We start from the raw sequence: 16834 nt of genomic DNA, 5'->3' as shown, positions 1-16834 counted from the left end.
ATATAATATATATATATATTTAAATTTTTTTTGCTATTGGGATTGAATTCAGGGGCACTCAAACACTGAGCCACATCCCCAGCCCTATTTTGTATTTTATTTAGAGACAGGGTCTCACTGAGTTGCTAAGCACCTCACCACTGCTGAGGCTAGCTTTGAACTCACGATTCTCCTGCCTCAGCCTCCAAACCACTGGGATTATAGGCTTGTGCCACCATGGCTGGCTATTATGTATGTTTTTAAAAGAGAAAACTCAAAAGTATTTTGCTAAAATGTAGGTTTATGAATGGCAAATCTATTCTGCTAATGAAGGGACCCAAGACAATAATGAAAAAATTAAAAATTTAAAATCCCATAAATACACAGACATTATATACAGCAGCCTAAGATCCTTGAGAACATCACCTTCATTTTACATAGCTTGAATATCTAAAAAATGAAGAAGGGAATTGTTCCAATGCATTTAAATTAAAAATTTAAATATTTTTAAAATTAAAATTTTTAAATTTTTAAAAAGATTTCTTTAGGATTAACAAAAATTAGTTTCCTGTAAGTAAACACTCAGTCTCATCACCTGATGCCCAGTTCTTGCTTCTATATTTGGAACACTCCACCTTGAGTGAGCAACCACAGGGTGAAGGGTGAGAGCACAGGCTCAGGCCCACCCTGGCTGGGTCTGAACTCTGCCTCCCCTGCAGGCAGTGAAGGCAAGTGGTCAAGGTAGTCTTAAGGGCTCCAGCATCAGTTGTTTATCTTAAATGGGGGAAATATCAGTGAGTACTTCATAAGAAGACTTTAGAACAATAGGACCAGCCCTGGTAAGCAACAGATAACAATACTATTTCCACTATTATTATGACTGGGAGGTGGAAATGGGAGAGAAGGGGAGAAAGGTATAGAATGATTCATAGTAACAATGGTTACAGTAACTGATCTGGTTACAGTAACTGATCTGGTTACAGTGAGTTCTCATAAAAAACAGTAAAGTAACAAAGTATCCTGATTTTTCCCTTAAACACCTATCTAGTGGGCTCAGCACAGTCCTAGCACTAAAGACGCTGCAGCAGGAGGATCACAAGTTTGAGGCCAGCCTGGGTAATTTGGTGAGATCTTGTCTCAAAATAAAAAATAAAAAGGGCTTGGGATGTCTCAGTGTTAAGTGCCCACTCACGTGTGTGTGTGGGGGGGGGTAATCTAGCTACATGAAAAAAACACAATGTAATCTTGTACACTGTGCTGCAACTGTACCCATCACTCTGCTATGTAATAGGTTTGAACTAGGGACCTTAACATGTTTGCCAGTATCCAATGACCATTCTGGCCTCCGGATTCTGGGTATTCTGTGCCTTGGCACAAACTACTTCCATGGCCTAGAACCCCTCTCTTCTCTATGGATCAAACCTTATTCATCTTTCAAAGCCACACAATTAAACCACCCTACTCCCAAAACATGGCTAAGAGGAGGTGCTTAATAAAAATGAGGCTTACATCAAACCTATAAAATCCCATCACAGCTCTTAAGGAGTATGAACATATAAAGTATTCTCCTAGGTGCATGTGACAAACACAAACACAGACTAGAGATGTTATAGTGCTCTAGGCCTCTAGGAGGTTACAGTTTAAGACATAAGACAACAAAAACAACTGCAGGGGAAGAAAAAACTGCAGGGGAAGAAAAAACTGCAGGGGAGGGAGCCCAATGGTGACAACAGATAGGGGCTGTGGCCAGCGGTTTATTTTACTGAGCACTCATAACACAGTGCTTGGCACATCATCATCCATGTGTGTCAACTGTCTGCTATGTACATTTTATATACTGATTCTTGCCTTCTCAAACTATTCATTACATCATAATTCCACTACAATAAAACAGAGGTCCTATAGAATATTCCATTTAATTGTGTGCTCTTTGGGACTCGTGGTTTTGCTTACAGTACTCTATTCTCCTTGTCCTTGAGTTCCTTGAGCCCCACAGCAGGTGTTAGCTAGACACCTAAGAGCAAATCACCACCCACACCTTTCAGGAGGAAATATTCTGTAGTTCACAAAGTGTACACAATCATTTTCAAAAGTTTGTGATTCAAAGTTTCACAAATAAAACAAAAAGATGGATATTTTTAGAATGAGGAAGGATATTTTTTATAATCCTACCAAACCAAAAACATGTGGCTTTGAGTGTCTTAAGAAGGAATTGCTGTTTACAGTTCCTAAGTGTAAATCCTTCAAAATTTTCAATATAAATAAAATATCTGAATATTCATAAAGGATATAGAAAGGGTAAAATTAGACTACACTCTGGAGAAGGCACTGGTATCTTAAAGGTCTGCCCAAGTTTTGTAAAACATTATTTAAGTCACACTTCTCAGTTCTCATGACTGGGTAACCTAAAAAATGCTAGTGTGTTCTTAGGGAAAGCCTCTGTCCTTTGACCACATGTTGGGTGGGAAACTTTGTGCACTCCAATGATAACACTTGTTCAGCTCTTGGGGGTGATATAAAGCTGCTTTCTGAGGAAACACTGGCTTTGTCTACAGGTTCTACTACATTTTACTGCCACATAGATGGGGGATAACTTCATGCCTTTACAACACTAATTAGATTCAAGTTTCCATAATAGGACATCAACTCTTCCATCTGTTGATCTAGTTCCTAAAACATCTATAAAAGTAACCAACTTTAACAATCAATACAGAAAACTAATAAAAAGAGCAATCCAAAACCTCATCAAAGATGGTTACTCCAAAGCATACCATCTGTTATCCAGCTTCTGCAAATAACCAGCTTACAGAAGGTATAATTTAGGAATAACAGTAGAGGGACTAACACCTTCCTTTAATCTACATACTCTACTTAGACCAGGTGAGGTCAGAAGAACATATTGGTCTCATTTCTCAGAGTTGCTTTGCCTGAATTATATTTTATGTAGATCTACTTCTACATCCGTTATAAACTATTTTTGAGGCCAATAATCTGTCATTTGATACCCTGATTGTAAGAAATTTCTTTCTGAGATTAGGCCCAGAAACTCTCCCTTGAAGAAATAGCATTCTTTCTCCTTCTGATGCATATCATATTTTGTCAACAGCACCAGAAATCACTGATAGGAATAAAAAAGTAAAATTAGCTATATTCAAGAAATACAGCAGAACTTGCTTGTGAAAAATTATTTTAGGTGTCTGACATGTAACTAGAAAAATCTAACAGGCCTGGAATTCAAGAGAGAAAGGATTTGGTGAATCCTGAAGTAAAATACTCAGAAACAGTAATAACATTATTGTTATAGTGCAAAGAAGGCACTAAAAAGAAAATTTAGATGCTTTTTTACAAAATTATACATGTAACCCCCAAAAATGTAGTGGGAAAAAATATATAAAACACTCAAGAAACATGACCATTGTTAGAACACGGGTTATTATAAGACAGGAGGACAAGATAATGAGGAACACGGGGAAAGGGCTCTTTTCTTAACTTTTAAACCTTGATAGTCACTGTTCTTTAGAGATGGAAGCAAAATAATCTGGTGACCTGGAGATTTTATTGAAAAACCCAGCACTCCATATTAATTGATTGTGGTTCTAGGAAGTGTCACTATGTTAAAAAGAATTCTAAGGATGCTTCTTGATTCTGCAGAAAAATTATTAGCCTAGGTGTAATTAGCAAGGTCTCCAATTAGAACTTGTTGGTGAGGGAAAGGAAAGTTATGTCTGTATCAAAAATACTGAGTATCTATCATCCTAGAGAAAATATTTCTACTCCTAGAGTAATTCTGAAAGTAACTCTACCCTGCATATACTACAAGTGCAATTTTTCCAGTAACACTGTGAAATAAACACCTGTAAAAATAAGAAGTGGAGAAGGAGTAAGCATTAGATTGAACACCAAGTCAGGACTAAGTCAGAAGGCTACAGCCACCAGTGTTTTTTTTAATGGGAAAAAAAAAAAATATATATATATATATATATATATATATCAAAAGTACATCATACCTAGGTTTAAAGTTGTTCAATGAAATTTTTGCTTTTTATACTTGTATGTGTACATAGGGTCATGATGTAAAATAATTTTTTTGCTATGAATCTCGGTCAAAAAAAATTCTTTTTTTTTTTAAATTTCAATATTTATTTTTCAGTTTTCAGTGGACACAACATCTTTGTTTGTATGTGGTGCTAAGGATTGAACCTGGGCCGCATGCATGCCAGGCAAGCGTGCTACCGCTTGAGCCACATCCCCAGTCCAAAAAAAATTCTAAAGTCATTGGATGAGATGATCTCTCTCTAGTACTAAAAACAATAATCAGAAAAATATTCATTAATAGTTTTACTATTTCTGACAAAAATGTAATTTTCAACATACTTAAAGGTAAAATTTCAATTATTTAGTTCTTGCAACAAATACATAACAAAATTAAAATGAGAAACGGCTATCAAGATAATTGTTAGGTCGGTGGCGGCGACTTAGAACAAAGCAGCCCACGCTGGAAAAGAACATCAATAAGATGCCAGCGGAAATGCCTGTCAATCAGCCAGATCTCCTGACTAACGCTTGTCAATCAGCAGGACCCCCTGGCCAATCCTGGAGTTCAGCCAACTCCCCTGACCAACTCCAAGGGGGCAAGGGACTCTAAGAACACCTTTTCCTGTCCCAAGCCCTTCCCTTCCTGCTGTAAGCCCCATAAAAGTCCAGTCTGTCGAGCTTCCATGCGGTTTCTCCTCAGACCCTTCCCCTGTCCCCTCTGTGGGTCTGATCAATAAAGCCTGTTCAGCGGCCCTTTTAAATCTGCCTACTTTGGCCATTGCCTGCCCCATCTGATCTGACAATAATGATGCCTATTTTTGAAATGTGAAACACCTAAGAACTAGGTTTCTGTAACGAGATACAACTGGGATATTCTATATAAGTTATAGTCTTGTAAGGATCCCTGATGTCATCACATGACATTCAGCTTTCCTAGATGGGCAGCAAAATGATTTGTAAGTAAAACTCAAATGAGAGTCAATGATGTACTTACATTTTCAGTCATCACATTTCTGAAAATATGCCTGGAATTTATAAGTAAAATCTTTCAATAACATATATTTTTTTGTATATATTTGTGGTTTGGGGGGAAGGGGTGAATAAAATATTTCAATGAACCCAACAGATTTTGTCTTAGGGATAAAAACCCAAAGTCTTTAATGTAAATAAATAAATTATATTTATATATATAATTATACACACACACACACACACACACACACACACACACATAAAAGTGACTTGTAAGGATTTTAGAAAAAACAAGTAATGTGAAAAAAGAAAATAAAAATCATATTCCCCTATTAAATTACCATTATTTATATTTTGAAGATAAGAAACAAATATTAAGCAACTGGCAAAAACCTGTATCAGAAATAGACTCTCAACTCTGTGCATTAATAGGTAAGCACAATGTATAAAGTTAGTGGAAAACAGTCAAATGCTTCCATTCTAACACAATTTCTGTATTGTGATTTTTCAACAACATTAGTTTCAAGATTATAGAGCAAGCCACATTAAAATTTTTCACTCATCTAAGGCATTAAGAACCCTTCAACTTGAAGGCATATTTTTAAGCCCATTGATTTTTCCAGGAATTTAATTTTAAGAAAAGCTTAAACAGACCACCACCACTCTGAAGTGTGGTCCACGAGCCAGTACCCGTTAATAAGATAGATTCAGAAAATAAGGATGTTTAGAAACTTATTTAGCAATTTGACATTGCTATAAGGTTTTAATTACACTTTACAAAAGTCATCCATCAGTCTGCAATGAACTGGAAATTTACTCAAGCAGTCTTTGACCACATTTATTTTTTAAGAAACAATAAGATAAAAATCAATTTGCCAACTATTTATATTACACTTAGAGCAAGGGTTTTAAAACATTTAGTTTAAGAACTTGGCGAAATCCTTCTGTACCTTCTGGCATAGTAACTTTCTTCCACTGACATTTTCACTGGACCCCCAGCCCCAGCTATCATAACCAGGGCCTGACTGCTAATTAAAATACACATATAAGCTTTCCTTTGAGAACTGGAAGAGACACTAATAATCTTTCCTAGGAAGGTCAACTACTTTGACATCTGATTTGTTTCAATGTTCCTTCTGCCACACTCAATGCCCAATGCAGTCCACAAGTTTCTAGCCTCTCTTGTCTGAGTAAACTCTCTTCTCTTTCCTACCAAGGATCTAAAAAAGTGCTTCTGGATCTTGTCAGGGCTACCTTCTTTCTTTTGGGGGGTGGGTGGGTGGGTACTGGGGAATTAAACCTGGGGCGCTTAACTACTGAGCCACATACCCAGCCCTTTCCATATTTTATTTAGAGACAGAGTCTCACCAAGTTGCTGAAGCTGGCTTTGAGCTCTCAATCCTCCTGCCACAGCCTCCTGACTGGCTGGGATTACAGGCATGCATCACCATGCCTGACCAAAGCTACTTTCACAGATGAACAATATAATTTGTCATCTCAAGGCCATATTCTTTTCTTTAATAAACATTTATAACCACTGAACAAAGTATGATTTGTTAAAAAGTACATGGTTTATAAAATGCTAGTTTTATAAAAATTCCAAGGTTAAAAAAAATCTTCCAACAGAAATCATAACCTATAAGTTTGCTTTCATCTAAAGATTAATTTTTTTAAAAAAGCTGCATAAAATTTTTAAAAATTATATGCAGATATTTTTGTTTTTTAAGTCTAATTTGTTTTTCAATTCATGAATGTTTGTGACATTTTGATTAATAAGAGTGAAACTTTTCATATAATTTAAAGTTTGTTTATTCTTTAATTGAAAATATTCAAAGTATAGTTCAGTAAGAAAAACATTAAAGATAAAAGAAAAATATTCCAGTATTCTTACCTTGGATCCTGATAACATACTGGTCAACATTTTTGTTCCCCTTCCAATTCCAACCACTACAAATCAAAGAAAGAAATACTATGACACTCTATTTTGAAAATTAGGTTTTTAGAATACCTACATATTTGGTCTCTGACCTATATAATGTGAAGTTGGAAAGAGATACAGCTAACATAATTTGAAAGTTCCTATTACTCAGATCAGTTGAACTTCTCATAAAATTAAGGAACTCTGAAGAGAAAATGGGAGAGAGACCCTTTTTTCTCCATTCTCAAAGTATTAAAAACTACAGAAACCTCAACCTAGCCAATTAGATGATGAAGTTTTAGAACAATCTCAAAGGACTCACTGGAATTTTATATGGGCACCAATGAAAAATACATGTGGCAATTAACCATGTTCAAGTGGTGTGATGAGATCTTGTCAGAGTTCATTACTAAACAAAGCAAAAGCCATCATCCTAGCTAATGAACCATTTAAAGATGATTAGTGCCCGGCAGGATACAATCCAGAAAAGAGAAACAAAACAAATCAACCTAACACAAAGAAAACTACAGGCTAAAATGAGGGCCTAGAGAGAGTATTTTAACATAGACCAACTCTAAAGTACAATGGCCTACCTTTCTCTTCAGTTTCAAACACATACTTATAACCACACATTTCATCAGGTGAGATTGAGAGGCTTTAATAATTTCTTCACTTAATAGCAGGCAAAATTTGATAGACTTGGTTATTTATCATCAATGGACACAAGTGTGTGTAAGTACACAGTATAACCACACAATTCAGAACTCAGAAGAAACTGCAGAGATGATTAACAAACTAAAAAAACTGTCATCACTATTTGTAGCAGATATCATTCAATGAGTTCATCATATATCAAATTCCACTCTGGGTTTCATTCATTGTCTCATTTAATCCTTAAAACGACCCTAAAAAGTTATAATTACCCCCTGTTTTATAGATGAGGAAACTGAGGCACAGAGAGACTAAGAGCTTTGCCCAGCATCTCACAACTAACACTGATGGAGTTAAAATTCAAACCAGACTGGCCTCACCTTTTCATTCCCCTGAATCTTACTGATCCATGCTTGCTTCCCACCGCCACAGGCCCAACTCACTGCAAACATGACTGTTCCATAATCTGTCCCTTCCTTTTCCAATTCATACTATTTTATAACTATTTCTCAAAACCCATTTTGCATACTTCAAAACCCCCAACAACTTAATAACATTCCAATTTTTACAGTACCAACCCCTTAGTATTCAAATCTAACCTTCTAAACCCAGGTAAAGACCCAACTCATTCATAAAGTCACTTCTACACTTCTGTGGCACTCATTTCTATTGATCCTTGGTCTCTAAATAGAGTCACATTAGTTCTAGAACTAAAACCAAAAACTGCCCTCCTTTAATAAACTCTGAAGAACACAATATCCTTCAAATGACAGGATGTGTTGACACTTCTCCCACTGAGGCAAAAACTTTGTACAATAATAACAACAAAGATGCAATGCAATTTGATTCCATTAAAATGAGTCCCTAATCAATACTCTTTGAACAGCTACTATGTGCACATTTCCAAGAGGAATATTTCTAAAGGAACAAAAAAAGAAAACTGAGACACATTTCCTGACTTTGAAAGAGTCTATAATCTCAGGGGTAAAACATCATACAGAAGAGGAAAATCACAGTGCTCAAGAATTATTGCCTGAATTAATAAGTGAATAAGGCAATATGTGAATATACCATTAAGCATTAAAATGACCACAGAATAACTGAGGCAGGAGGTCACAGGCAAAAAGCACTCTAAATGCCTAAAACCAGAGAATGCTTCATTCAAGCATTCCAAACAATTCATGTAATAGCATCCCATTGCATCACAAGGGACAAAGACACTGGTGAAATCCATATGCAGGCTCCCTTACTTCCTCCCTCCTATGAGGGGGACACTTGAGCTTGCTCCTTTTTCCAACAGTGAAAAGACAGTAATATATGTGCAATGTTTCTCTCAGAGAAGCTTAACAGCAACTCAGTGCCCAAAGTTTTTATTGGAGGTTTAGGAATGGTCACCCAGGCATCCTCTGCTTATGTGCTGGGACAAAATTCCAGATTCTTGGAAGAAAAGTAGATTTTCATGCAAAAAGCTTGGCACAGCAAACTGCCCTTATCCTACAGGGAAGGGTGGGAACACTCCTAAAACTTAGGTTTGCAGATGCCAGCCCAAGACAAACCTTATAAGCAGAACTTTCTAAAGATAGCAATTCCAGGCCTGTGATGGTAACTGTTTTCTGTACAGATACAAACCTTTTCTCAAAGCCTTAATCCACACATGAAAGTATAACTTTCTATACTTTGTCAGGGTTTCTTTAGAAAATAGCACTCTAATCCAGTAAAGTAAAGCATTCCAAATTAGGCTAATACTGGCATGGCTTTAACCAATTAGTCTGCATTCAACCAATCTTTTTGATATTAGAGGCAGTTCCATTTAGCTTTCTCATTTCTTACCCAAAACGCCTCGAGCTGCGCTGTCTAGAGTCCCTCCGTGTCCAATTTTCAAAGTCTGCTTTTTCCTCTTGGTCCATTCTGGAGAGGGCATTCCAGCTTCTATGAGAGTAATTGAGATGAACGAAAGTAATTACCAAGATGAGTGAAGTAGAGTTTCTATAAACTTGGGGGAAGATAGGATGATATTCAAAACAAATAACACATTATACAAACTTAACATATTAAGACTATAACATTACTAGCAAAGAATAGTTTTTAAATGTACACACTTCCCTAAATTACAGAAAAAAATATTGTTCCAAAATTAGTTGTCTAGAAACTAGAATTCAAGAAAATGAAATCAATACTTTAAAAAAATGGGTAAATATCAAAGACAAGCCATAAAAAATCTAGTAAATTCCTGGTAATGTGATCTGTGAGAGAATGATGAAAAGAAGTTAACTTTGATATAGACAACTAGTTTTAAAAGTCCTCAATTTGCATTTCTAACTCTCTTCCATTACCTGGTGTTCTTCACTGGTAGACTAGCCACCTAACATTGTGAGTACATCTCATTCAGGGATACTGCCACAGACACTGAGATCACAAACTACTTTTGTTTGTTTCCCATCTTCTAATTAAAACTCAGTTCCTTAAAGAAAAAAATCTCAACTAAAGGTTATGTGGGAAACAGGTAACAGTTCAGTTGTCTCTTGACCTCTAAAGCACTTAATTTTTTTAAAAAAAAAAACCCTGATTTATCTCTCACATGCTTGTCATAAAGATAAAATTAAATAATGTTACCTGACAATGCTTTGGAAAGTACGAAGCACTTAAAAGTTATGCTGCTGCTGTTGATACTTAACAATATACTGAGAGAATACTGGCTACTGATTAAATGAGAAAGGAGAGAACAAGACAGCTATAATGATCTACATCCCATCCCCTCAACCTTTCAAACCCAGGAGACAGAAAACAGCAAAAGGCAAAGAAAGGAAGAGAGAAAAGATGAGGGGAAATCAAAGCAGTAGTAGAAATGGAGAAGCCAGGTAAAACAGCTAATATGATGTGCTGGGTTGCTCAGCCTCACTGCATAATTACCACCCTACTGAGTCAGAACCACGTTATCAGGAACACAGCCCCAGTGTCACTCTCTAATTACGACATCACCATGCTTGGAAGAACATGGCTGTCTGCTTTGACATAAATTCCTAAGGTTTGGCCTAGCCTTCAAATGCCTCACTTTTCACTTGCAATCTATCATGGATCTTTCATCCATGAATTTACTGAAATCTTTGGGGGGTATTTTCAGCTTGATACTTCTTGTGTGAATGCTCTATAAACTTACTGTATCATCTGTAGCCAAATTTACCTCTTTCTAATTTACAGACATACTATTTCCACCACATTGAAATTTGGCTCAATTTACTGAAACAAACACTCATGGGTGAACATTTGTTAAGGTTTTTTCTAGCTATAAAATTCTGATGTTTCAGGCCTTGAAGGATTCAGACGGAGAACAGTGGGGATTATAGTGTGGTGGGAATCAATATTAAAAAAAGACATGGGGCTGAGGATGTGGCTCAAGCACTAACGCGCTCAGCACTAACGCGCTCGCCTGGCACGTGCAGGGCACTGGGTTCCATCCTCAGCACCACATAAAAAAATAAAATAAAGATGTTGTGTCCACCAAAAACTAAAAAAAAATAAATATTAAAAAAAAGACAAATGATGTTTATTAGAGGCCATGACCATTAACTGCGGTTTTAATTGGTGCTTGTCAAACAAGGCCATTATCAGAATGTGAGTATCATAAGGAACCTTCCCAGGTAATTCTGTCAACTAGTCAGAATGGCACTTGGGAAACCCCAGTTTAGTTAACATAAATAAAAAATAGCTCAATCACAAACACTGTAGAGATGGATGGCACTGAGAATATCAATATCTGAATGAGTGGTTTCCAGAAAACAACCTAGCCATAGCATTGAAGCAATCAATTTTAACTAAGTTTCAAGAAGAACATTCAGTTCTTGGAGGTGGACTAACCATAAGGCCAGAGTATGGCTTTGATCCTGTCAGAAACTTTTTGGAACAAAAGAATGGTAACCATTACCTTAAGGATCAAAAAAGCCATAGTTCTGCTAACAAATCAGGCCAAATGAAGGCAGGAACTCTATGAAGGAGGAAAAAAAAAACTTTAATGATAATACTATGCTTACCCTTGATGCAATTCCTTGCTTCAACATCCCTATATGACCCTTTGTAATAGGCAACAAAAGTATAACAAAACAATGAGTAGGTATAACACTGGAATTCAACTCTGTTAAGTGTACCTGTTAGCCAACAAACATTTAAATCTGTATTGTGCCAGTTATAATTAATTTCCTATCAGAATAATTTGGTTTTGCATTTTTTTTTAAATGTAGTTTGTCAGGGAACACTAAACAATTAAGAAAGTTCCCATTCTGGTTTAATGGCAAGACAGGCTAGGACCAAACCCTGGAAAGCCTCAAATAACCTTAATAGTTTTACCACTAGAGCCTGAAGAGGTTATTAGACTGTGAGCTCAGTTACTGGAAGAGATAGTATGTTTCATCTTCTTGCCTCTTTAAAACAAGACAGATCTAGCTTAGTGTGGGGTCCAATATAACTAAAGTTCTGTTGGGCACAGTGGCACATGCCTGTGATCCCAGGGGTTCAGGAGGCTGGAGGAGGATTACAAGGTGAAAGCCAGCCCCAGCAATGTAGCAAGACCCTGTCTCAATATGAATTTTAGAAATGGGCTGGAAATGTAGCTCAGTGGTTAAATGTCCCCTAGGTTCAATCTGGTACCAAAAAATACAAAAGCAAAAATTAAAGTTCCGTGATACTACTATCTGTAATGATCTAGCGGGCTGATGAACTCTGTGATCCTTCAGGCTCTTCTAATATTTTCCCAGCGTATGTGACCCTCAGAAGCACAAGGTTCTGGAGGGCAAGGGTTAGGAATCTGCTGTTGTTCAAGACTCTCAATAATTCTTACGCCCACTAAAATGTGAAAAAGACTGTAGTAAGTCTTGCTTAAGTATATCTGCTATAATATATTTTGAAGAATGCAACTTTGCGGGTACAGAGCCAGAGCTTCCTCTGAAGAGGTTCATCCACATGAACAGAACAAAACCCTCCTGAGGCATCAGGTTGCAGAAAATTGGTGTGCTCACTGTAGGGTAGAAATTTATTGTGTATGAGTGTGTGTGTGTGTATGTGCGTGTTTTAATCTCCCACTCCCCATCATGATGGCAACTGGGTTTTCAAAAATTTATGCAGGCCGGCGCGATGGCGCACGCCTGTAATCCCAGCGAATCCGGAGGCTGAGGCAGAAGGCTCCCGAGTTCAAAGCCAGCCTCAGCAATTCAGCGAGGCCCTAAGCAACTCAGATCCTGTCTCTAAATAAAATACAAAAAAAAAAAAAAAAGGGGCTGGGGATGTGGCTCCGGGGTTAAGTGGCCCTGAATTCAGTCCCCGGTACATTAATTAATTAATTAATTCACGCGAGGGCAAGCCCAAGCCCGAAATGCCTGATTTCTGTCCAGGGCTAATCTGGGGGTCGTTCTCCCTTTCCCTTCCTCTTCTTTCTCCAGCAATGCGTATTGCAAAAAGCCCAACCTAGTCCCCTCCCGGGCTGTAGTACCTGCTAGCAGCTTCTCCTTCAACCGATTCAGCAGCTCGGCTGAAGTGGGCCCTTTGGGCTTGTGCACGGCGAACACGCCGCTAAGGGACAGCAGCTTAGTAGCCAAGGCGGCCTTGACGACCCTGGCTTCGCATCCGGTCCTAGCTGCGGCTGCAACCGCCACGGCTGCAGCCGTTGCTGCCGTGGTCGCCGCCGTTGTTGCGGCTGTTTCGGCACTTTCTGCAGTTTCAGGGGCTGGGTCTGTTTCTAAAGACGAAGACGACACCACGGCCGCCTCTGCAGCTGCCATACTTTGACGGCCCAGTCCTGTTACCGGGAGGCGCATATTGATGACGCAACAAGATTGCGCTCGACAGCCGTCTTTCCCCAGCCGGGCGAACGCGCGGGGCCGCAAGGGCCTGTGGGAGTTGTAGTTCACGGCTCCCTGCACCCGCCAAGGGTTCGCTGAGGCGCCCCTGGGTTCGTTTTTCTTCTAGAATCCTTTCTGCTTCTTACCAGGGGTTAGTTGCGTGCCGAAGAGGTTATTTTCAGTTGCAATCCTAAACTACCAAAACCCAAATACCAAATCTATGTTTTAGATGGAGGAACCTCTCCGTATCCCACCTGCACACCCTCGCCTGAACTAAAAGCATCCCACATCAAAGAATAGAAAACCTGATGACCTTTGATGCGGCTTGTCAGGGTCCACGGCCGCCTAGGCTCACTGTTTCGTCCGATTTGCAATCAAGGTTTCGAATTAAAATACACCTATTGTAAGCCCAGTTAGAGCCAGGAACCTGTGCCTGGCTGTATCTCTATTGCCTCATGCCTAGTAGGTGCTTAAATAAATATTTTGAAATGAATAAATGAATAGAATTCAATCCCACAAAGAAACTTATAGGCCGAGCCAATGGCAAATCATTCTGGCCTATTCTGGTACCCCGCTTCTCCTGTCTCCCCCACCTCCCCATTTCTTAACAATTTGAAGAGTTTCCGTACTAAGTCTTCATTATGCTGCATTCTTTAGAACATTGTTAGGATGTGAAAAGCATTATTGAAATTCACAAAATTTATCTACATTCAATTTGAGAAATTCAAAGTTACTTATTTCAATTCAAAGTTACTCAATAAAATCCAAAGAGTATTATTCTGATCCTAGCACAGGCAAAATGGAGACAGTCAGACTCTTGCATTTTATTTCCGCTCCACACACTAAATACTGTACTGAATATGGTGAGACAAATAAGTTTGTTTTCAACATTTTCTTACAGCCACTTTTTCATCATCCTCTTGGACCTTAGTATTTAGTATCCTAATGATGTCTCTTAGCTGCTCAGAATCACCAGTTAGGGGATCCCATGTGAATTTGCTACCATTCATGCAATGAGCACATGTCACAACAATTATTTTAAATACAATATTTCTTCCTTTCTATATTTTCACCCTTACCCATTTCAACTAGAATATGAAATTCTAATTAAATCTTTATCTGGAAAATACAAAAATGCGAATGTACTTTAATGCCACAGAACTATACATTTAAAATGGTGAAAGTAGGAAATTATGTGCTGTATGTAGTATATATTTTACCACAATTTTTAGAAAGGCAAAAAAAAATCTTTGAGGAAGTTTTTATAGGGTGGAAAGCTGCAACTCCTAGAAGGAAGCCCGGTATACTTTTGACCTATTTCAAAGCCTAAGCTAACTGAAAGATGAACATATCACAAGATTAGCGGATATCTGCACCTGCATCAAGATTTTCTCCATTCCAGAATGTGACAGGACATAGAAGGGATGGATGACTGCACCCTGGGAAGCAAGGGATATTTTGTCTCAGCCAAGCTTTATGTGTTCTCCTCTTAGCTTGGAAGCAAAGAACCAGGGACTTTCATACAAGGTTTCTGGGTTAAACGATTATTTGGAGATTTGAAACACAGCCCTTCCCCATTGTCCAGACATCAGTAAGCTTCTCTAATTCTATGTGACTCTGGGGTGGGGATGTGAAGGGAGGGCAGAACTAGGGGAGACAAATAATGCTTAATTAAATTTGAATTTTCTACCATCCCAAAGCAGAGTCTGAGTTAATTTGATTTAAAGAAAAAGAAATGGATTTTTTCCCCATTTGATTTCTTGGATGCTAGGGCAAAATAAAATTAATTCTGCTCTGATAATCAAATGCGTATTGTTGGCATCAGAAGCTCCAAGCTCTAATTTTTTGAGATAACTGACATTTCTCACATAGGGCAAGCCTTAAATGCAACGGCCTTTTTACTTGATGCATACAAGTTGGGATTCTTATGTTAGAAGCAACAGAAATCGATTTATACCAGCTTGGAAGGAGGTGGGAGGATTGATCAGAAATACACTAGAATACTACTCAGAACCTGAGAAGGTTAACTGTCTCCCCCACCTCCACCTTTTTTTGCTATATTCTTGTGTTTTCTTCTTTCTTCTCTGTTGCTTCTAATAGCTTTTCCTCTAATCCTCATTCCACATTTGTTGGGTAAAACCATCCTGTTTTGATCAGCTTCCCAAAGTGTTCTGAATGAGTTTGCTACTGGCCACCTGTAGAACATCCCTCTGCATAACACTTTCCCATTCACATTCCTGCTTTTTCTCCACAGTACCTCATCTGAAATACTACATATTTTACTCATTTTGTTTAATGTCTGATTCCATCTACCAGAATATAAGCTCCATGAGAACAAGAATGTTCATTAATTGCAGAATCTCCAAGGCCTGAAATAGCAGCAGATATAGCACTTAATGAGTATTTGTTAAGTAAAGTAAATGAGAGTTCCCCGAGAAATCTCCATTAAGGGTTTAGTTCCAGTTCCCAATAAAAGTGGAGTGCTGAACACATAAAATAATAGTTGTGTGTAATATACGAAATTTACCACACTTGGCTTCAAATGCCTTAATCTCATAAGTATGGCAAAGAGAATAAAATTACTAAATGCCCGTGTAACAAGACTCCAACTTTCTAAATCAGCTTCCTTCCTCAGCCACCCATGGGCCACTAAAGATTGTTCACCAATAAGACTCAAACATCAGCAAGAGCCAAATCTACAGCTGCATTCCCAGAACACTTCTCTGCTCCCTGACGTAGGCATGTATGACTGGAAAAGCTGTTTTTCACACGGTCTTCTCCAAATTTTGTTCATCCATGGAACTTCCTATAGATGGTAGAATCAGTAGTACATGATGAGAATTTAGAGCTCCAAGCCCTAATTTTTTGAGATATATATAGTTCATATATAGTTCAAGGCACAAAAAGGTATTCCTGATATCCAAGAAGAGAAAACTGAGGATGCTCAAGCCTGTGCCATAAACTTGAGAAAACCATAGTTTTTAAAAAGTTCAGAGAAAAGATAGATCCATGTTCTATCTGTCCATAAAATTTGGAAGAGCTAGAAAATTATTTTTTTAAAAAATCTGTGCCATTGAAATGAATCCCAATAGAGAAGAAAATGGTAAGGTAACTAAAGAAATTAGTGGTTGATTGCACAAGGAATTCTGCTATGAGCTGAGGGGTCTAAAAGAAACACACTGCAGAACCTTCAGGGTGAGTGACTAGAAAGTTAAACTTTTTAAAATATAAATATCTGTAATGTTTTGGTTTTGACCTTACATTGTAATTAAGAAAAATAGTAGCAATAAAGTAAAACTTAAATTCAAAGAACATTTTTGGTTTTGTTTTTTTAAAAAGAAGGAAGTATAGATGATAAAATACTAATACCAGAAATCATCACAAACCCGTAGGAGGTCAGAAAAGCCAACATCCAAATGACTTGGAAATGGAGAAAAAAATCCAGGTATAT

The 16834-nt window shown here is 37.8% G+C and overlaps 1 protein-coding gene across 1 annotated transcript in view; it reads right to left on the bottom strand.

Annotated features, from left to right (window-relative positions):
- Trub1 (TruB pseudouridine synthase family member 1) overlaps positions 1-13339 on the bottom strand; it is a 31630-nt gene extending 18291 nt beyond the window's left edge. The window contains exons 1-3 of the mRNA XM_026389177.2: positions 13035-13339; positions 9386-9484; positions 6878-6933 (exon numbers count right to left, since the gene is read on the bottom strand). Coding sequence (XP_026244962.1) covers positions 6878-6933; positions 9386-9484; positions 13035-13323 — 444 coding nt within the window. The 5' untranslated portion in view covers positions 13324-13339. The remainder of the gene's footprint in view (positions 1-6877; positions 6934-9385; positions 9485-13034) is intronic.
- Positions 13340-16834: the final 3495 nt, after the last annotated feature.

This window comes from Urocitellus parryii, chromosome 5 (assembly GCF_045843805.1).
Source record: "Urocitellus parryii isolate mUroPar1 chromosome 5, mUroPar1.hap1, whole genome shotgun sequence".
Classification (NCBI taxonomy): domain Eukaryota; kingdom Metazoa; phylum Chordata; class Mammalia; order Rodentia; family Sciuridae; genus Urocitellus; species Urocitellus parryii.
Note: the sequence above shows the minus strand (reverse complement) of the source record. Positions and strands in the feature narration are given on the sequence as shown.